At 33.5% G+C, this 22,088-nt stretch overlaps 4 protein-coding genes and 1 non-coding gene across 5 annotated transcripts; all 5 read right to left on the minus strand.

Moving 5' to 3' along the window:
* Positions 1-456: 456 nt before the first annotated feature.
* On the minus strand, positions 457-528 carry TRNAE-UUC. The gene has a single exon. It is a non-coding gene; the product is annotated as a tRNA-Glu (tRNA).
* Positions 529-583: 55 nt separating this feature from the next.
* Positions 584-2,322, minus strand: LOC110700581 (glutathione S-transferase U9-like). Its single transcript, XM_021878139.1, has 2 exons — positions 1,925-2,322; positions 584-1,486 (listed from the first exon to the last, which is right to left on the minus strand). Exons 1-2 carry the CDS (start codon positions 2,240-2,242, stop codon positions 1,106-1,108), a joined length of 699 nt encoding a protein of 232 aa, XP_021733831.1. The 5' UTR covers positions 2,243-2,322; the 3' UTR covers positions 584-1,105.
* Positions 2,323-4,325: 2,003 nt separating this feature from the next.
* On the minus strand, positions 4,326-5,786 carry LOC110700588 (glutathione S-transferase U9-like). The gene is made up of 2 exons (XM_021878145.1): positions 5,283-5,786; positions 4,326-5,157 (listed from the first exon to the last, which is right to left on the minus strand). Exons 1-2 carry the CDS (start codon positions 5,598-5,600, stop codon positions 4,795-4,797), a joined length of 681 nt encoding a protein of 226 aa, XP_021733837.1. The 5' UTR covers positions 5,601-5,786; the 3' UTR covers positions 4,326-4,794.
* A 1,753-nt stretch (positions 5,787-7,539) lies between these two features.
* LOC110700589 (glutathione S-transferase U9-like) lies at positions 7,540-9,014 on the minus strand. Its single transcript, XM_021878146.1, has 2 exons — positions 8,463-9,014; positions 7,540-8,145 (listed from the first exon to the last, which is right to left on the minus strand). The coding sequence occupies exons 1-2, from the start codon at positions 8,778-8,780 to the stop codon at positions 7,759-7,761; spliced, it is 705 nt and encodes a 234-aa protein (XP_021733838.1). The 5' UTR covers positions 8,781-9,014; the 3' UTR covers positions 7,540-7,758.
* Positions 9,015-14,647: 5,633 nt separating this feature from the next.
* LOC110700590 (glutathione S-transferase U9-like) lies at positions 14,648-17,614 on the minus strand. The gene is made up of 2 exons (XM_021878147.1): positions 17,106-17,614; positions 14,648-15,501 (listed from the first exon to the last, which is right to left on the minus strand). Exons 1-2 carry the CDS (start codon positions 17,421-17,423, stop codon positions 15,142-15,144), a joined length of 678 nt encoding a protein of 225 aa, XP_021733839.1. The 5' UTR covers positions 17,424-17,614; the 3' UTR covers positions 14,648-15,141.
* Positions 17,615-22,088: the final 4,474 nt, after the last annotated feature.

The following is a 22,088-nucleotide window of genomic DNA, read 5'->3' on the forward strand; positions in this document are numbered from 1 at the left end:
TCCTAAACTTGTTAGGGTATAACAAGGTACATCAAGATAGAGGATGCCCCACTTTCTCATGGTGAGTTTGTTTCTCACATGTCATTTTTGTAAATAAACCAACAACTTTATTCAATTGTGGAGCCCACAATAATGAAATTATGAAAAAGTTGTTGATTTATTCACGAAAATGCCCCCATGAGAAACAAATTTCGTTTCTCACTATGAGAAACAGGGAATTTCCCTATCAAGAATTCAAGATATCATAAAGCTAATGTTCGAGTGTCCCAGTATCTCTTAGCTCCGCCTAGCAAAGGTATGTCCGAGGGCTTCGCCTTGACGCCTGAGTGGAAAGATTAGGAAAAAGTTCCCATCATGAGTGGACAAATTAAGGGTAAATCCATACTATTGTGATCGGCCCTAATATAGACGAAGTACATATATTTCTCCAAAATAACGCCTTTTAAAAATATGAAGTTCTGTTGCCGGGAATCGAACCCGGGTCTCCTGGGTGAAAGCCAGGTATCCTAACCGCTGGACGACAACGGATTATTGAATTGGATAATAGGTGTAGAGTACTAGTTGATTTGATTATGGGCTAACTTTATTGAACTTTTGGAAAATTAACACTCCCAATTCCAAAGTACATAGGCCCATTACAAATTTGATGTACCATGGTGACAAATTGACTCCAAATATATTAACGAAGACTCCATTTCAAAAGAGGTTCCATAATTTTAATGTATGTAGGTTCAATAATTGAAATGTACTCCGTAATAGATACGGATCTAGATCGTACCCGCAATTCAAAAAAAAAAAGTCCATTTCAAAGGAGATTCTATTTCAAAATTATAATACGTATGATAATAGGAGAAGAAGCATCTTAGCCTTATAAAATGATCAACTCTCTCTTCTTCTACTAATGTGGGACACTTACATATAGTGATACTTGAAAAGTCTATTTTTCAACAATATGATAACATACTGATTACAGACTAGTACATTACTAATATGAGGGGATACATTTAATCAATCTGAAAATGAGCCCATAAAGAAAACATGGGAATACTAATAACTTGCTTTTGACAGCCACATTAAACCGTCGGAAAATACAGTATGATCATCTCTATGCCTTCAGTGGGAGGTTCTTCTGCTGCATAACATGAAGAAGCTCAATGAGCTCAGGCTTTGATGGTGTCGCGTCATTAACTTCAGGAACTTCACTCAATGCCTTGGTCCAACTCACCAAGAGCAGGTACCTTTCAGCAGTGAACTGCTTATAGCCAAGGAACTCTTCGACAACGTCGAGAGTTCCTAAGTGAGAATACAACACTATATCCAAGTATCCAGGTTTCACTTCTTGGAAAGATGGACAGCCATTTGGGAATAACTCGGCCTTGATAAATTCTTCAATCGTATCCAACTTCTTCCAATACTCGTTCATTGTGTCCTCTGTTGGTTTACCCTGTACTTTTGTTATTAACCCTTTGCCTAATATCTCTGTTGCCTGCCCAAACCAATGAAACCGTGCTTAGTTCGTCGACTGCAATCGTCAGTTATCTAGCTAACAGCCTAGCACTTTCTTTGTCCGAAATTAATTGATTTAATCTCTCAATATAAGTGTTATGCTATTTCAATCATATCCCATTTTTAAAAATTAGAAAATGTGAGTTTATTTTTTTTTTCTACATTCTAAATTGTTTAAGATATACTGATAATTAAATATATATACGATGTGTTAAAATTTGATAAAAATGTTCGTCAATATATTGTTGGATATTTTACATTTAATAAGAGTACTTAACGATGATTTTAAGTATATATGAGTAGCTAAAGTTGTATATTGGCAAAATGCATTCAATTATTTCAAGTATATACCATAAAATAGAGTCAACACAAGCAAAAATAACACAATATCGTAGCAAAGGGGGCTAAGCCGGCTAACCTGTTGTATAAATGCGGCCCAAAAGCGATGTTTAGCCCTAAGGTAGGGATCCTTAGGGAGGAGATGCGGAAGATCAGGCCAAGTCTCGTCAATATACTCGAGGATGATTGTTGATTCCGCAATGGATAGGCCATTGTGCACAAGAACAGGCACTCTCTTGTGCACAGGATTATATTGTAAGAGCAACTCACTTTTGTTTTGTAAATCCTCTTCTATGTAGTCAAAATCTATGCCCTTAATAATAAGGGCAAGTTTGACTCTCAAAACATAAGGACTTGCCCACATTCCATGTAGTTTTACTGAGCTCTCTTCCTCCATTAATTACTGAGCTATCTGCCTATCTCGCCGAATTCAATTGTATACAGATCTCAATCACTTTAAAGTGTGTGTATTAATGTGCCTTCAAAAAAAAAAATTGTGTGTGTATTTAATGTATATATAGTTACTCCGTATATACTCAGTAGTAAACTTCATTAATAAGCAACGTAGTCAACTTTGTGTAGCAGCATTATAATACACCGATAATATTTAATGTGATCCATATCAACCATTATTAACCTCGTCTTATCTAGCTGTGTAAGATTGTAAGGGCTTGTTTGATTCACCTTATTTTTGCTTATTTGAATTCATTTGGTTTTGTCTGTTCTGGTCTGGAGGTTTGATTTGGTCACATCTGATTGTCTAATTAAACCAAACTTTAACCTTAACTGTACGATAATCTATAAGGAAAAAATGTACAAAGTGGGGTCTTCTTAGATTCGTAATACGGAGTAATGTGTATTTTATTAATATGTAATTTTCATAATTTTTTTCATTACGGAATTAAAGGTATTTAGCGATAAAAAAAGTGCACATAAAACGATTATTTGATCTAAATTTAATTTTTAGATCTGATCTGATTTGAACTTATTTTTTCTAATCTGTATTTATTTTTTCTGAAATGTGTAAAAATAAGATGAGCTAAACAAGTTCTGCCGATGTTTCTTTATCAAAAACTTTATCTCTATTTTTAATAATACCAGATGTATGTATGATCTCATTTTTAGTTTTTCTTAATTTGCATAGCTACAATTACTGAGTAACAGTAATTAAAACAAAGGTACTCGTAGTTTTTTTTTATATTTTTATGTAACATGATTATTTTTCCTTAATTATTCATTTATATTTTCACTTTTTCTTATAAAGTACCACCTCTACATTTCTACAAATTTTGTGTCAATTCACTAAAGCATATACTACGTGTATCTTGCTAACCGACAACTTTGTTTTGAATTTTCAATCAGATTAAGGATGCATGACTGCATGAGCTCATTGATGACATATTGATATCTTTCATCCTATGAGTCTATGACAGCATTACCCTTATACTATCATTGACGTATTATTTTGTCTAATTTTATTTTGTTGTCAAAAATAATTAAATTGGGCAGAATTGAACCTTAACATACGTTCAACTCTATCTTTTTAATTTTATTTTCATACATAGTATTTTGACAATTTGACAACTTACTTAGGTGATGTTCTTCTGACCTAAAAAAATAAATTAAGATATGGTAAATATAATTTATGCTAAATGTAAATAAGTTAAGTTCAATAATAATCTGTCTTGTATGGACCCGGTCCACACTAACTTAATGTGGACCAAAGCCCATCAATCCATTAGTGACATATACCCAGCCAAAAATCCATGGTCGTTCTTTTTTACTTCCTTATTGACTGCTTCTCTCTTGTTCTGCTCTCAATCAATTTAGGATAATTTTCTCTCTCTTCTCAAACAATTTTGGGGATTTTTTCTCTCTCCTCTCAGTATTTTTTCAAATTCTGTATTCCAAGAGATTTAAATCAACATATATATATATATATATATATATATATATATATATATATATATATATATATATATATGAAGACAATGTACAATTACAATCATTATTCAACTTCGATTTGATGCAATTTAAAGCAATTACGAAGGTAAACATCAACATATTTGTTAAAATTCGTTCTAATTATACAAAATTTATTGATTATTGTTATTAATTGTAATGTTAGAAAACTTAAATAATCTTTCAATTGAATTTGAAATTCAACAAGAAGATTTCTTGGAATAATGGAGTACTTAATTGTAGATTGAGACTTTTTTTTTTAGGAAAAGCTCGTGTAGAGATTTGTTATAATCAATTTTCATTTGTTATAATCAGTTTTTATTTTTTTTAATCGATTATGTATCAGTATAATTAGTTTTACAACTCAATTAGTTTGATATAATATCATCATTTTTATTTCTTATAATCACTTTTCATTTTTTATAATCAAATTTAGTTTGATATAATCACTTTTTTTTTTTTATAATCACATTTAGTTTGATATAATCACTTTTTATTTTTTTTATAATCACATTTAACTTAATATAATAACTTTTTATTTCTAATAATCACATTTAGCTTGATATAATCACTTTTTATTTCTTATAATCACATTTGGTTTGATATATTCGCTTTTCATTTAGTTTACTCCAACTGATGATCGTTATCCTCTTCGTTTACTCCAATTTGATGAAATTCCATTTCTAATTATGACCGCCATTGTTGATTTTGATGAATTTCCTCCTCTCGTCTTCACCATTGTTGAAATATAAATTAAATACAGAGAACATCAAGGGAGGAGAGAGAAAAAATTACTGAGAAAATCAAACAGAAAAGACAAAAGAAAGAAAGAGCTTGTGATTAAAGCTTCCAATAAAAAAGTGTGATATTTACTCGGTCCACATTAATATTAATGTGGACCGGGTTTATTTTAGTCTACAAACTCCTAATTCCTTACGCATTTATCACAATAATTTTAAATCAATTATGAAAACTGATAACGATCAATTATGCCTTTGTGTGGAGATAACTCTGTCGCATGGCATGAAGAAGCTCAATGACCTTATCCTTTGGAGGCGTTACATCTTGAACTTCAGGAACCTCTTTCAGTGCATTTATCCAAGATGACAAGAACGGGTACCTTTCGGCATTGAAAGGCCTAAACCCAAAGAACTCTTCCGCAACATCAGAGCTTCCTAACAAGGAATACAACACTATGTCCAAGTATCCGGGTTTCGCATCCTCGAAAGATGGACAGCCATTATGGAATAGCTCAGCCTTGATTAATTCTTCAGCCACGTCCATCTTCTTCATCATGTCTTCTGATGGTTTACTTTCTGTTATCAGCGCTTTACCCAATATCTCCGCTATCTGCACATATACCATCATGTATAGTTGTACTGTTTGTTAATTCGGGAAAAAACTCTCCTTTATATAAGATTCATTGATACTAGAGCTCAAGTAACAGAAGATCAATGAAGAGGTGAGGAGCTAACCTGTTGTAAATACGCGGCCCAAAATCGATGTTTGGCCTTTAAATAAGGATCCTTAGGCAGGAGATGAGGGGGTTCAGTCCAAGCCTCATCAATATATTCGACGATGATAAGTGACTCTGTAATGGGTAGACCATTGTGCACAAGAACAGGGACTTTCTTATGCACAGGGTTATATTGTAAGAGTAATTCACTTTTGTTTTGTAAGTCTTCCTCTATATACTCATACTCTATTCCCTTAATTTTAAGGGCAAGTTTGGCTCGCAAGGCAAATGGACTTGCCCACATTCCATGTAGCGTCACTGAGCTCTTTTCCGCCATTGATTTCGTGTTACTTTTGCCTGGTATTGCTCTCTTTCTCAAGGTATAAAATCTAATAATGATTATATCTTTATATAATGTTTGTTCTTGGATTCAGCCTTTAATTAACAAGACTTAGTCTTACGAAAAAAAAAAGGTTAACATCTTAGGTCAATTCAATATATTAGCTAAAGGTTGACTATAAGTTAACTTTGTACAGCAATAAAACTCCAATCACAACACTCCACTTAAAGATGTGCAAGAACAAGTCTTATTGTGGGAGATTGGCATTTTAAAGTGGTATTATTTGTGAAACATAAAATATTTATTTATTCTAATTAATATTTAACAGAAGAAGTATAAGTAATTTTACGTACATATGAGCAAATGTTTATTCTCAATTTAGACTAGTATCATTAAGTGATCAAGTAGTACCATTAATTATTTAGTGTACTATATACACATTAAGTAGTAGCAAGTAAATAGTACTATTAGTTCACCTATGTGCATATTTCAATTTTATGGAAAGGAATTCTAAACTTTCACTTTCTAATTTACTTTTTTAATTTTTTTTTTCTCCCACAATTTATCAAATCTCATTCTATTTTTTTAAATTTCTCTATCTTCCAAACATAATAACTATCTCAAAAGTAGTAATAAAAAAAACAAAAAAAAAACAAAAAAAATTGTTATGGTTTTCTTTTTTTTGTTTTCAAATTTATATGATATAAGTCATATAATAAAACAAAAAAAAGTCAAACTTATTAAAATCAAGATACTTTTGAAACTGACAACAAAAAAGTGGAAATACCTTTTTCTTGTTTCCTGTTTTTGGTTTTTTGTTTTCAAAAAAACAGAAAACTGAAACCAGAAAACGATGCCAAACAATAATAACTTTTTTTATTCAAAATTTCTATTATAATCAATTAATAATCTTCAAAATCCTTCATTTTTCAAATTTAACTTATTTTAGCGATTAAAATCTTTAATTTTAAGATGGAATTGATGATTAAACGGTCACATTTGTAAAGTTACACAGCGCCCCATAAGAATTACGTCGTCATAAGCCCATCACTAAATTAGGCAATTATTGGATCACCGTATCGTTCATGAGCTTTAGCCATCAAATTAATCTTTGATTGAGTTGGTCCTTTAACATCGTATCAAGAATCAGTATAACACAAAGGTGTATATATAGGTTCAAATCTATAACATGGCTCATGCCGCATCCACACTTCAAGCGTTAAAGGATGTCATATTATGAGGGGTGTAATAGAGTATGAACAACCAATTCAACAATGATTTGAAACTTAACTACCTAACTAAATTGTAAATTGTTTTTTATCAATCACAAAAATAGATAAGGATCATTTAAATCTTTAATTGAGATGGTTCTTCCTCGAAGCATGAAGAAGCTCAATGACCTTAACATTTGATGGTATTGAGTCTTTAATTTCATCCATTTTTATTTAGAAGATGCTTCTTCTTTCACATTTACTAATACATATCTGTAGCCATATATGAAAAGTATAGGTCGAGATGAATTTAGTAAGACGTCAAATGAATAAAAAAAAATCTAAGAAATAAAAAGATTTTAGATAAGTGTTGAAAGTAAAAACTAAAAAGTGTTTCATCTAAAAAGCAAAAGGCTCAGTTTTGCATGAATTGCATCTGCCCTCCTAAATGTAAACATGACAACATACGTGAATAATGGTCCTTCTCTTAAAAATCTTTATCTATATATTGCTACGGATATTACATAAAAATTCTCTACATCCATCCTTAGAAAATGACCTTACAACTTTTTACCAATAACATTTAGTGTAAGTGGAGTCGACATATAATTAATAATGGGACATCAAGAGAGTGATAGATGGCTTAAGTAATTAGAGCTTCGTTCTTGATTTTACGAGATCTTGGGATCGATTCTCACCCTCACTCTGAGAAATTCTCCAACAAAATATGTTTCAAACTAACTAATTTAGTAGCACTCAACACTTTAATTTCATTAATTAATCAATAGTCTAAAAACCTTTATTACAAACATTCAGTTGTCTAGCTATTACAATACTCAAATTAAAAACACATAATTTATTCTCCAAGCTCACTGCTCATGTACTTAATCCCTCAAACATTATAAATCACAATAGTTTTCAATCAATTAATCGATAATGATCAATTACGCCTTTGTTTGGAGGTTACTCGCTCTGATCTGTCGCCTGGCGCGAAGAAGCTCAATGACCTTAGCCTTTGGAGGCGTTACTTCTATAACTTGAGGAACCACTTTCAATGCCTTAATCCAAGATGCCAAAAATGGGTACCTTTCTTCAGTGAAAGGACTAAACCCAAAGAGCTCTTCCGCAATATAATCAAAGCTTCCTAATAAAGAGTACAACACTATGTCCAAGTATCCTGGTTTCGCATCCTCGAAAGATGGACAGCCATTAGGGAATAGCTCAGCCTTGATCAATTCTTCTGCCATGTCCATCTTGTTCCGATACTCGTTCGTCATGTCTTCTGATGGGTTGCCTTCCTTTTGCAGCACTTTACCCAATTCCTCTGCCACCTGCACATACCATATCATAATACTCCCTTCATCCAAATCATATCAGTTTTCTCGTAATTAAGGATATGACATGAATTTATTAATGGATTATGCGTTGACTCAACATATTGAAGAATAAGAATTACTCCTATCAACAATTAGTTTTAATTTAGGATTGAAAGAAATTAAACCCAAACCGTAACTATTAATGAAATTGAACATATAATTGTATAAGTTTGATATTTTTCAATAAACTAGAGTTACAAATTGTATTCATTGATACAAGCTAAGAAAACAAGTTAAGGTAAAGATGAAAGAGTAGTGATCAATGAGCTAACCTGTTGTAAATAGGCGGCCCAAAATCGATGTTTGGACCTTAGATAAGGATCCTTAGGCAGGAGATACGGGGGATCGGTCCAAGTCTCATCAATATACTCGAGGATGATCATTGACTCTGCAATGGGTCGACCATTGTGCACAAGAAAAGGCACTTTCTTATGCACAGGGTTATATTGTAAGAGTAATTCACTTTTATTTTGTAGATCTTCTTCTATGTACTCGTACTTTACACCCTTCAATTTAAGGGCAAGTTGGACTCTCGTAACGTAAGGGCTTGCCCACATTCCATGTAGCTTCACTGAGCTCTGTTCTGCCATCGATTTTGTGTCTCTTTTGCCTGGTCTTGCTCTCTTTCTCAAAGTAGAACATGTAATAAGGATTACATCTTTTTTTAATGTATGTTCAATCTTGGATTTAGCTTAATCAACAAGCGAAGACTTAGAAAATAAAATATAGTCAACTTAGTACAACAATAATTGTATAAAAATCCAATTAAAACACTTCATTTAAAAAGATTTGGTAGAGCAGTAGTTGGGAGTGTAATTTGAATAGGAAAAATTAGAAATAATAATCCCAACTTTCATCAATTTTGCTAGAATAATCCCAACTTTCATCAATTTGGATTATTCTGGAATAATCCGAACTTTATGGGTCATTCTTTTTCTTCAATCCCTAACCAGTCAACCAAAGTCAATGACCTATTATATCAGGTCACTTGACACGTGTCAAGTCCTGATTGGTCCAACAAAATAAAAATAAAAAAAAAAACAAAAAAAAAATTAAAAAAAGAAAAACCCCAGCCAGCAGCCTCCCCTCCCCCACCGTTCCACCATAACCGACCTCCACCACCATAGAAATCCGCCGCCTCGCCATCGCCGGGAGCCGCCGTTCTTTCCTTGAAGCTCAGCGGACCGCGTCCTTCCCTCATCATTTTCCCCCTTTCCCGAAATCTCCTTCAACCCCCCCCCCCACGCAACCACCAAAGAAACGGACCTTTCCCACTCCCGAAAAACCCCAATTACTCCTCCCCCACCCCGAAACCCTAGCGGCTAGGGTTTTCAATGGTGGGGGAAGTGGTTTTTGGTGGTTTTCGAGAGTGGGCAAGGTGGTTTAGAGGAGTTTTCGAGTGGGGCTGCTGGTTCAGACGGATTTTTCGAGAGTGGGGGAATGGGTTTTCGGGAGTGGGGCTAGTGGTGGATGGTGGTTTGGTCGGAGTGGCGACCCTAATGGTTGGCTGGTGGTGGGGGAGAGACGACCGGCGACGAGGGAGGTGGCTGGATTGGCGGGTTGCCGGATTTTAAGGATGGTTGGGGTTTGGCTCGGTGGTTTTTCTTTTTTAATTTTGTTTTTTTTTTAACCAATTAATTTTTGACACGTGTCACTTAAAAAAAAAAAAAAACCATTCTACCGGTAGCCGGTATTAGGGATTGAAGAAAAAGAATACCCCCAAAAGTTCGGATTATTCCAGAATAAATGAAAGTTGGGATTATTCTACAAAAATTGAGGAAAGTTGGGATTATTTTTTCTAATTTTTCCATTTGAATATTACAAACTTTAAAAAAAATCGGGTGTACAATAATTATTGTACATCTACTATAATGATAGACTAGATTGATCAAAAGTTACCCCTGAAATAAATAAAAGTTACCTTAATATGCATAAAAGTAATCCAATACAAATAAAAATTATTAGTAAAGAATCACATTTTAAATGACTAAAAATCAATTATTTGTGATTAAATGTAATTAAATTACCATTATAAAACTTTTCTTATTGTCTATTTATATAAAAATTGTACTCCATATTATGTTAAAAGTTACCCAAAAAGTTACCCTAAAATTAGGTAAAAGTTACCCTTATACAGTTATATTGCTCGATGTACAGTAAAATTAGTGTAAACCGGGTGTATACAAAAGTTTTTGTTTGAATATTCATAGAAAGTGATCAATCTATTACGGAGTACTGTAGCTATTTAACACTATTAATACTACTCGTTGACTATTATTCTTTTTAAACCGAGGAAGTGGTAATGTGGTATATTTCCTAAAAGTAGGGTTCCTAACACGCGCAATATGGTTAGCCGTTTGAAAAGAATAATTACAGTTGTATGCGTGCTTATTAATGTTTTATGACTGTTTATATGTTATTTTATTATAATTATTTGCAAAGATTACTTTTTGTTTATGATTAAGGTTTACACATTACTCAAATATATAACAAATTTGAAAAAATCTCTAATTGGGAAAATTACTCTAACTAAGCTACTACAAAACTACATGTATTTTGTAACTTTTAACTAATTCAATGATGTAAATATTATTTATTAGTAAAAATTAAAATTCAAAAAACAAACTATTACCATTCCACGGTAGGATATACACTCTAATTATGCTACCACAAAATTTTGGAAGCCGTTGTCGAAAAAAAAAAAAAAAAAAAAAAAAAAAAAAGACTATAACCATTCTACGGTAGGAAATATACTCTAACTAAGCTACTACAAAACTACAAGTATTTGTAACATCTAAATAATTCAATAATGTAAATAGTACGGAGCATTTATTAGTACAAATTAATGTAAGAAGAAAAAAAAAACTATTAATCATTCCACATATACTAATCTAGTTAGGTACTAATATCTTCTTACTTTTTTTAATTAGGTTTTTTTTTTAATTGAGGGTAAATTGGTAAATGAACATTATGAGGGATATAGTTGTTTTTACACTATTCTTAAGAGCATTCTCATACTTTTTATAAGGTAGTTGAAATCAAATTGGGAAACAAATATTTTGAGGGATATAATTGTCTTCACACTATTTATAAGAGTATTCTTATACTTTTTATATGGTAAAAGGTAGTTGAGGGCGAATTGGTAAACAAACATTCTGAGAAATATAGTTGTTTTCACACTATTCATAAGAGCATTCTCATACTTTTTATAAGGTATATATGGAAGGGAAAAAAGAAGGCAACTATTGGTACGGTAAACCTCAATGCATGTTTGTTAAATCCAAGAGCAAACTCACATGTGAATGAAAGTGTTATTCCACATTAATCAAATGAAAGTAAAGTAAATAGTAATATGGATATCTCACATTGAAAAAAAAAAAAAAGAAAAAAAAAAGAAAAAAGAAAATTTTGTCATAAAATGGACATTTGTTACGGCTGACAAGCGCGGCCTAAATCCGTTTAACAACATAAAAGTCAAATACCATGTTGCGTGTATATATTGAGAAATAGAATAATTGTAGTTCAAATCCCAAAGAAAAAAAATGTTAAATTGTGACTCGAAATTTAGTAGGGCTGACTTTGAACGCTTATATCTCTAAAACTACAAATGATTTTGAGGTGATTCAAGTTGGAGGTGATAGCTTGGTTCAACGATAGGTCATATGCCCAATTCCGATAAGAAACGAGAAAGTTATGACCGTTTTACAAAAACCTGACGAAGCTGGAAATTTGCAACGAGACTGCGAGCTATAGCTCTATGCGAGTGAGCTATAGCTCGGCCCTATGAGGACTTGCGGCAAGCATGAGCTAGCTTCCGAGCTATAGCTCGGTAGTTAGGTTATTCTAGGATAATTTATGGAATATTTCCTAAAATTATATCTTTTCTATGACGGCTATTTGAGTATACTTGGGGAACAATTTTAGGGTTTTATTAGGGTTTCCTTGTGTTATAAAAGGACCCTTTAGTTGATCAATTAGATGATACCTTTTGAGCCATTAGATTTAGGACTCCTTGTATTATTCTCTTGTTTCTTTCTCCATTATAGTGAAGAAACTCTCGAACCCCCCACCCGTGGATGTAGGTCTATTTTGACCGAACCACGTAAATCCTTGTGTTCTTTGTTTATCTTTTTTATTGTTTTTCTCGTTCTTAATTTCAATTGACTTGTTCCGCATTAATCAAACACGATTACACCCTAATTTCCTAACAAGTGGTATCAGAGCCAAGGTTTTAAGGTCTTAAGGTTTAGGTGTTTATAGATTAGTTTGATTAAATTATGCCAATGAAATTTGATATTGAGAAATTCGATAGGCAAGTGAACTTTGGCCTTTGGCAATTGAAGATGAAAGCCATCTTGGTTCAAAGTGGCTGTCACAAGGCTCTTGAAGGTGTATCCAACAAGCCTTCGGGCATGACAGTGGATACATGGGAGGAAATCGATTTGAAGGCTCTTTCGGCAATTCAATTACGTCTCTCTGATGATGTTTTGAGAGAGGTTGCCAAGGAGACGACTTCTGCAGGTTTGTGGTTGAAGTTGGAGTCACTTTATATGACAAAGAGTGTGACCAACCGTCTACTACTCAAATCTAGACTTCATGATCTTCGTCTAGAAGAAGTTAAACCGCTTAAGTCTTATTTAGATGAATTCTTCTCTAATATTATTGATTTGCAAAACATCGATGTTGAGATCGATGATGAGGACATGGCTATTAGGTTTTTGTGTTCTTTACCGCCTACGTATAAGCATTTTCGAGATACTTTATTGTATGGTAGAGATGATTTGAGTTTGGAGGATGTTAAGGATGCCTTAACCCAGAGAGATTTAATTGACAATAAGTTGGTTAATAAATCTAATAATCCTACTCAAAATAATGCTTTAGTTGCTCATGGTGGTAATAAGAATTTTGGTAAAGGAAAAGTTTGTAACTATTGTCATGTGAAGGGTCACATCAAAGCCGAGTGTTGGAAATTAAAGAAGAAGAATGAGGAGAAGTCCAATGAGGACAAATCCGCAAATATTGCCAATACCGACGATGATGATGATTATGCACTTTAGGGTTACGAGCTTTAGGGTTGCGGTTTCTACGATCTCTTCATGATAAGTTCCCCTTTGAGATCTCTTGGTAAAACGAGAAACGGTGTGGATTTTTGGTATGGAGTCTATGATAGATTGCTTTTGATTTTTGTTTGTAATAAAGTAGAAATCTTGGTTATGCATTAGATTTTGTTCTAGTTATGCTATTTCTTATCTCAATTTTGGTACTTTTGTGATTTACTAATTACAATTGCAATTTAGAAATTCTTGATGTAATTTTTATTTTTCTAGAATTGCTTAAGTTTTTTTTTGGTTTGATTTTTGAGATGAAGAAGTGTTTGAAGAGAGTTTGGTCAATTTTTATAAGCATGCTTGGCGTCGGGACATTATACTCTCAATCTAGGCCATGTGATGATTTTTGTGTACGGAATTTTGTGTTCGGAGATGCACCGGTTCACAAGTTATGGAAGATGTCCGTTTGGTGATAGCCTAATGTGAGTAGGCTTATGGAGTTTTGTTTAAGGTGGAGGTTTTATGTTTTATTATGAGCATTACTTCTTGGTTTTGGTTCAAGGTGGAGTTACCTTGTTTTTTGGTTGATTTCAAGTCAAGGTGGAGATTGTTAAATTGTGACTCGAAATCTAGTAGGGCTGACTTTGAACGCTTATATATCTCAAACTACAAACGATTTTGAGGTGATTCAAGTTGGAGGTGATAGTTGGGTTCAAGAGCTTTCCAACGATAGGTCATATGCCCAATTTTGATAAGAAACGAGAAAGTTATGACCGTTTTACAAAAACCTGACGAAGCTGAAAATTTGCAACGAGACTGCGAGCTATAGCTCTATGCGAGTGAGCTATAGCTCGGCCCTATAAGGACTTGCGGCAAGCATGAGCTAGCTGCCGAGCTATAGCTCGGTAGTTAGGTTATTCTACGATAAGTTATGGAATATTTCCTAAAATTATATATTTTCTATGACGGCTATTTGAGTATACTTGGGGAACAATTTTAGGGTTTTATTAGGGTTTCCTTGTGTTATAAAAGGACCCTTTAGTTGATCAATTAGATGATACCTTTTGAGCCATTAGATTTAGGACTCCTTGTATTATTCTCTTGTTTCTTTCTCCATTATAGTGAAGAAGCTCTCGAATCCCCCACCCGTGGATGTAGGTCTATTTTGACCGAACCACGTAAATCCTTGTGTTCTTTGTTATCTTTTTTATTGTTTTTCTCGTTCTTAATTTCAATTGACTTGTTCCGCATTAATCATACACAATTGCACCCTAATTTCCTAACAAAAAAAACACATATTCATTTATTTAGTAAAAAAAAAAGGATTATTGTGAAAAGAACATCATCTTCCACCTTATAAAAGAAAATACAAATTTAGAAAAATAATACAATACAAAAACCCAATTGAATTATAAATTCACTAATTAATCCTTATTTAGGGTCTGTTCTATTAGCTTATTTTTAGTTCAGCTTCAATCAATTCAGTTTCTAATTTCTTTTTTCCATACGTACTCCATTCGTGTTTTTTAAATGTTACACTTTAACCGGTATATAGTTTTAGACAATTTAATTGACTTAAATAAAATAAGAAGTAAGTGGGGTTAGTAGTTTATTGAAAAGTAATGAATGTGAGAGGAAAGATATAATAAAAATAAAAAAAATAAAAAAGTAGTAGCGGGTTTGATGGAGACCATGAGAGAAGAGAGATATGATATTTTATTGTAGTTTTTTGCCAAAAAAAAAGAAAGTGTAACACTTATTAAAATACGGCCGGATTTAATAAGTGTGACACTTATTAAAACACGAAGGGAGTAAGCAACTCAATTCACCTCTATTCAGTTCAGCTCAGATTCTATCATTTCAGATTCAATTAGACCCTTAATGAATAATAGTTTTATATCAATCACTTAACTTGATAATGCTCGTGAAGAATCTCAATGAGCTTAACCCTTGATGGAGTCGCGTCTTTAACTTGAGGAACTTCACTGAGTGCCTTGGTCCAAGACGCCAAGAACGGATACCTTTCTGCAGTGAGATGCTTAAAGCCATAGAACTCCTCAACAACGTCGAAGGTTCCTAAGAAGGAATACAAAACAATGTCCAAGTATCCGGGTTTCGCATCTTGGAAAGATGGGCAGCCATTTGGGAATAAATCAGCCTTGATGAATTCTTCGGCCATATCCATCTTCTTCCAGTACTCGTTCTTCTCATCCTCTGTAGGTTTACTTCTTGTTATCACTGGTTTGCTTAATATATCCATTACCTGCTCATACCATACAATGTTTATTATCAATTTTCCATCATTCAACGAATATTATGACACAAACTAACCCATTTAATCTATATCTATATCTATACTTAGTATTTAAAAACACAAACCATCATCCCCATCATGCCACATGTAATTAAAATTTATTTTTCACCAATGCCACATGTCACCTCCCTTCATTAATTAATCCCCTTTCTTATTATTTTAAAAAAGAACTAGCTTTAATTCAATACATGTATGAATGTTCCCTTCAAAAAAAAAAATACATATATGAATGTTATTTGATTCATTTTTCCCCAACTTAATATCTCTACAATTACATTCAATTATCACCCATTCTTCTCCTTTATAAACTATTCATTTTCCAATTAAAACATATTATAAAACAAAAATTACTATTGTACCCCTTATAAACATCCCGTGCATTGTACGGGTCAGAAGGCTAGTTATTAATGAAATGTAATTGTCAACTACGAGTCTGGACCGCACGCACAAACCAAAAAAGAGAGTCCACTTTACAAGTTCAAAGGAGGTTATATCCCAAAAACATCTAACAATATGAGAAGTAGCTCATTAACCTTATAAATTGATAAACTCTCTCTTTTTCAATCAATATGGGATACTTACAATGTGGTAACACTTGGAAGGTCTATTCTTCAACACTCCCCCTTACATGTAAGGTCCCTTTTATCTTTTGTCTGTAACATATACCTTTATATTTATAACAGTAAACCAACTACATAACTCATCCACAACAAGTGGTCTAAAAGTGCCAATGAGAATATCATGCTATAGTCTTTCTAGTTTCTACGCCCTCCATCTCATAACAAAGTAAATTCAAATACATAAATGAGGGCACCACAATATTTCGTCAATCAATTGCTTATGTGGGCCCCCCTTACCAGATAAATTAATTTTATATTGTTGATGGATTTTAAGACGTTACAGTGTTATTACTAAGAACTAACATATGCTTTTTTTTTTCACCATCTTTTCCAATCTTTCACTGGCAGCACCACCATAGCCACCATCATCTCCACCACAATGCAAAACCCTTAACAGCCATCACCATTTATCCGCCTTCCGCCGATCAAACCCACAGAAGCTTCCTCTTCGTCCTCTTCTTCCCTGCGTCCTCTTCTTCTTCCCATAGTCCTCTTCTTCTTCCTCAACAATCGCGAAACAAAAAGACACCCTACTAGAAAAGAGTGTAAATTAGTGCCATATCAACCCTTTAGGAAAAGCCTTTCATCCACGGAGGCATTATGAACTGTCATAGGTGGTGGTGGTACTGTGGAGGAAAAAGTGGTTTCTGGTGTTAAATAAGGGTTTTGAATTAGGGAAAACTTGGAAAGCTATGTCTGAGTTCTGATTTTGGTGTTAGATTAGCATTAGCCCATCGTTTTCCGAGTTATGTCTACGCTAACAATAGTACCCCTAATATTATGACTGTAAAGACGAAATTGCCCCTAATTTACACAAGCTGTAAATTAGCTTGATGAACATGAATTTTCTCATACATAAATTCAATGAAAAGTCGGAAACATATACCATTTATGAACACAATTTTAGGTAACAAAAGATCAAAAGGGGCTTACCTGTTGTAAGTACGCAGCCCAAAATCGATGTTTGGCCCTAAGGTAAGGATCCTTAGGGAGGAGATGCGGGGGATCAGGCCAAGTCTCATCAATATACTCGAGGATGATTGTTGATTCCACAACGGGTAGACCATTGTGCACAAGAATAGGCACTTTCTTATGCACAGGGTTGTGTTGCAACACCAACTCACTTTTGTTTGCTAAATCCTCTTCTATGTATTCAAAATCTATGCCCTTAATATTAAGGGCAAGTTTAGCTCTCAAAACATAAGGACTTGCCCACATTCCATGTAGCTTTACCGAACTCTCTTCCTCCATTATGAGTTTTGTGAATGGGTGTCTTTTTTTTCCTCTTTCTCTCCTAATTCCAAATTAAATTCTAGAAAATGTGTTATACGTAAAGGTTTTTGTAACCTTCATATTTTTTTGTAACCTTCATATTTGACCGTTCTTCAGGAAAGAAATGCCAATTGGTTTAAATCTTCTTTCAATTCAAAATACTAGCCATTCTAGTGGATGTGTGGTAAAGGGTTTATGTAACCTTCATTTTTGACAATTCTTAAGAAAAAGACATTTTAATTGGTTGAAATCTTATCCCAATTCAATTCAAAGTATTATTGATTTATGGTTAACAAATTAAGATCACATGCATTGTATTAATTACGCTAATTTCACCTAATATTCTAACAACAAATATATTTTAAGATTTTTTAAAAAAAAATCACCCACTACTCTTCTCGTTTTAGTAATACAAGCGGAGAGGTATGTGTGTATCATATAATAAATTAGAAGGAAAATAAAAATATTAACCAATGCTCGTGTGAAACTAATAATACAGATAAAATATTTATTAAAAGCATGATAAAGATATAAAAAACAAAACAAAAAAAAGAAGCATATATGAGCAAATTTGGGAAGAGTTTTTTATTTCAAAAAAAAAGGAGTAAACAAGCAAACAAAGAAACTACCTGCGGAGGGATAAGCCGTGGTAAGGCCACACCTCTACAGTCCTCCTCTAAAATACGACTTAAATCTAGTGGAACATTATTAATTAATTCTAAGGGAGAGTCTTGAACAACTCCACGGTTGGCCAACTAATCCGTCGCTCGATTGCCTTCACGATATACATGAGCAACTTTCACATTCCATCTTTCACCATTTAATAGCTTTTGACAGTAAGCAAGTTCATGGATATTTTCACCTCGGGGAATTTTCTGCATATTTAGAGCTTGAACGCAAGCAAGATTGTCGAGCTAAACCTCCAAATTCTCGATTTGCAGATTTTGAGCCATTTCCAGGCCTCGAGTAAGAGCCATAATCTCTGCCCTATAAGCTGTGCAGTAGCTAAAATTTGCGTGGAAGGCTGAGATGAGAGTGCCATTATAATCCCTTATTAAAGCTCCTCCTCCTGCAGTTATGATAGCTAATTTTTTATTAACAAAAAAAAACAATTCTTAATTTTTAACTGTAGGTAAGAGGGGTAATTTTGCAAAATGAGAAAAACATTTTGGAAAAAAGTAAATTTATCACCTAAAAAGCCCTTTTTTCTTTAGGAAAAATTGCTCCCATTAATCTGAACTTTGCCTCGTCCGCCGAAAATAATCCCAACTTTCGTTTATTATCTATTGCACCGAACTTTGGGGGGTATTAATTTTCGTTGCACCCAACTTACCTGCAACCGGTTAATCCGGTCAACATTTGTGTGTTACATTTTTTTTGACACGTGTCACTACATGAATGGTCAAATAAAAAAAAATTCAAAAAAACAAAATTTAAATAAAACAAAATTAAAAAAAAAACAAAATTTAAAAAAAAAAAAAAAACAAAACATAAACCCACCCCTTCCCCCTTAACCACCAGCCCCCCACCCAAACCACCCCATCCACCAGCCCTCCCCCACCCCTTCCACCATACCCCACCTGAAAACACCCCCCACGCAGCCGGAAAATCACCCCCACCCCCGACCACCACTCCCCACCTGCCGAAAACGAAGGGGAAAGGGGCGGAAACGACGAAAACGAAGGGGAAGGGGAAGGGGATTCGGGTCGGAAAACGGCGGGGGAGAAGGGAGGAAATAGGGGAGGGGTTTTCGGGGTGGGGAAAGGGAAAGGGGGAGTTTTGAGGGAAGGGGGAGGGTTGTGCGGCGGTTTCCGGGAGTGAGGGAGGGGTTTTCGGGGGTGGGGGAATGGTTTTCGAGGGTGGGGGAAGGGAAAGGATGGGTTTCGAGGTAGGGGGAAGGCTGGGCGGCGGTTTCCGGCAGCAGGGGAGGGCTTTTTCGAGGGTGGGGGTGATTTTCCGGCGTGGTGGGGGTGGGGGTGTGGTGGCAGCCGCTGGGCGTGGGTGGTTTGGGGTTTTTTTTATTTTTTTGTTTTTGTTTTTTTTTTTTAAAAAAAAAAAAATTAAGCCGCTCATACGCTGACACGTGTCTAGGTAACTTGCTACAACAGGTTAGATGACCTGTTGGGTGCAACGAAAATTAATACCCCCCAAAGTTCGGTGCAATAGATAATAAACGAAAGTTGGGATTATTTTTGGCGGATGAGGCAAAGTTCAGATTAATGGGAGCAATTTTTCCTTTTCTTTATATAGTATTATAGATAAGGACTAATAAATTAATAATCCACCAACAATTATTATTTTTGAATTTTATTACCATCAATCAATCATCAATACTACATACTAAAAGAGTAAAAGACACACCAGCAATGACACGTGTCATCTTCTGGTGTGTCCTTAATTATTATTATTTTTTATATAATAAACTCTATTATTTAATTTCAAAAATAATATTATTTGTTGTACATATTCCATATTAATGTAGTACACAAAGTTTCATACGGCCAGCCACAATATAATTTTTTTTTTTTGAACTTTTAATTCTTCTTATCTCTCTTCTCTATCTCCTCTTTTAATTTCTTCTTCTTTAGTTAGCCACCCATATCACCTCCTTCACCAAGCTATATATCTCCTCTTTCTATCTCCTCTTTTAAAAGATTTGCTAGAGCAGTAGTTGGGGTGTAATTTGAATATTCATAGAAAGTGATCAATCTAAGCTATTACGGAGTACTGTAGTTATTTAACACTATTAATATTACTCGTTGACTATTATTCTTTTTAAACCGAGGAAGTGGTAATGTGGTATATTTCCTAAAAGTAGGGGTCCTAACACGCACTATATGGTTAGCTGTTTGAGAAGAATAATTACAGTTGTATGCTTATTAATGTTTTATGACTATTTACATGTTATTTTGTTGTAATTATTTGCAGACTCTTTGTTTATGATTAAGGTTTACACATTACTTAAATTATATACTCTAACTAAGCTACTACAAAACTACAAGTACAAGTATTTTGTAACTTTTAAATAATTCAATAATGTAAATATTATTTATTAGTAAAAATTAATATTGAAAAAAAAAAAAACTATTACCATTCCACGGTAGGATATATACTCTAACTATGTTACGACAAAACTTTGTAAGATGTAAAAAAAAAATATTAAACTAAAAAAACTTTGGAAGGAAAAAAACCATTACCATTCTACGGCAGGAAATATACTCTAACTAAGCTACTACTGTACAAAACTACAAGTATTCTAAACATCTAAATAATTTAATAATGTAAATAGTACGAATTATGGAGTATTTATTAGCACAAATTATATAAGAAGGAAAAAAAAATTAAAAAAAAAAATTTAAAAAAAAAACTATTATCATTCCTCATAAACTAATCTAGTTAGGTACTAATATCTTCTTACCTTTTTTTTTTTTAATTGGAGACAAATTGGTAATCAAACATTTTGATGGATATAGTTGTCTTCACACTATTCTAATTTACTATTCTAATTCGTAATATTCATTTTAGAACAATAGAGTGGTACAAAGCTAAAGAAAACGAACGATCTACAATTCTAATTTACTAGTATGCTCTATTGAGTCTTGATGAAAAGTACTTAGTTGCTAGTACTATTAGCTAGATTGCTTTGAAACAAAAAATACATACAAGTGAAGGTTAAAAAAGAGGGAAGTTTGTCAGAACATCGTATGATCTCCAATCGGCCCACGGGGGCTGAAGGAATGATCTTCAATTGCCAGTCATTGATGAGATTCAATGATGGCTAATAGTCACGCTCATATCATAGCGGCCTTAAATCATCACCCAGACTTAGGTCACGAAATAGTGACACTTGGCATTCTAACTCTTCACCAAGTATCGCGGCACCTTGGATAGATTTAAATAGATTCATAAGATAAAAAAGTTAGTTAAAATTTATTTTTTCAATCAAATTAGGATAGAATTTTAGAATAAGATGGTTAGTTTAGAGTTTTATTTTCGATAAAATACCAAATAATAAACTTATAATTAGGCCACAAGACAACATCGTATAGTATTTTAACTTTTCGCCAAGTGTCGTACCACGTTGGATAAATATAGATTGACTTTGTAGAAAAAAAAATGTTAATTTAGAATTCTATTTTCAATCAATTAAATTGAATTATAATATAATTTTATCTTAAAATTTCATAAACAACCCGTGCATTGCACGGGGCACAAAACTAATATTATAATATGATTATTCTTATAGAAGTAGTATTTTATTAGTTGTAACATTGCGTGTGTTGTCCTTGCGCGTGATACCCTTATACTATAAAATTTCTTTCTTGAAATCAATAGTGAAATTAATTGAATTAGTATTAAAAAGTGCAATTTTGTTTGATATTTTTAAAATTTAATCACATTTTATCATACTCAATCTCTGAAGTTAACAGGCAATTTCGATTCTTTTACTAATGATGGGTCATGCTCGCGGCGGCGACACTGTCGAGATTGTAGATGTCCATGACAGAAATGAGGGTGTAGTTTGAAGAATCGTGGAAAGTGATCGAGCAATTAGTTAACAAATTTTATTAGTTCAAACAACACTATCAATACTAGAACTCGTATTCGTGTTACATTTTGAGAGTGAAAGAGTTGTAAATTTCT

The sequence above is a fragment of the Chenopodium quinoa genome, unplaced genomic scaffold (assembly GCF_001683475.1).
Source record: "Chenopodium quinoa cultivar QQ74 unplaced genomic scaffold, ASM168347v1, whole genome shotgun sequence".
In the NCBI taxonomy this organism is placed as follows: Eukaryota; Viridiplantae; Streptophyta; class Magnoliopsida; order Caryophyllales; family Amaranthaceae; genus Chenopodium; species Chenopodium quinoa.

Excerpts from the sequence above, each read along its gene's own strand:
- LOC110700590 (XM_021878147.1), bottom strand. The coding sequence starts at position 17,423 with ATGGAGGAAGAGAGTTCGGTAAAGCTACATGGAATGTGGGCAAGTCCT. Across the intron at positions 15,502-17,105 it reads GGGCTGCGTACTTACAACAG|GTAATGGATATATTAAGCAA; the intron begins GTAAGCCCCTTT and ends TGGTATGAGCAG.
- LOC110700588 (XM_021878145.1), bottom strand. The coding sequence starts at position 5,600 with ATGGCGGAAAAGAGCTCAGTGACGCTACATGGAATGTGGGCAAGTCCA. Across the intron at positions 5,158-5,282 it reads GGGCCGCGTATTTACAACAG|ATAGCGGAGATATTGGGTAA; the intron begins GTTAGCTCCTCA and ends GTATATGTGCAG.
- LOC110700581 (XM_021878139.1), bottom strand. The coding sequence starts at position 2,242 with ATGGAGGAAGAGAGCTCAGTAAAACTACATGGAATGTGGGCAAGTCCT. Across the intron at positions 1,487-1,924 it reads GGGCCGCATTTATACAACAG|GCAACAGAGATATTAGGCAA; the intron begins GTTAGCCGGCTT and ends TGGTTTGGGCAG.
- LOC110700589 (XM_021878146.1), bottom strand. The coding sequence starts at position 8,780 with ATGGCAGAACAGAGCTCAGTGAAGCTACATGGAATGTGGGCAAGCCCT. Across the intron at positions 8,146-8,462 it reads GGGCCGCCTATTTACAACAG|GTGGCAGAGGAATTGGGTAA; the intron begins GTTAGCTCATTG and ends TGGTATGTGCAG.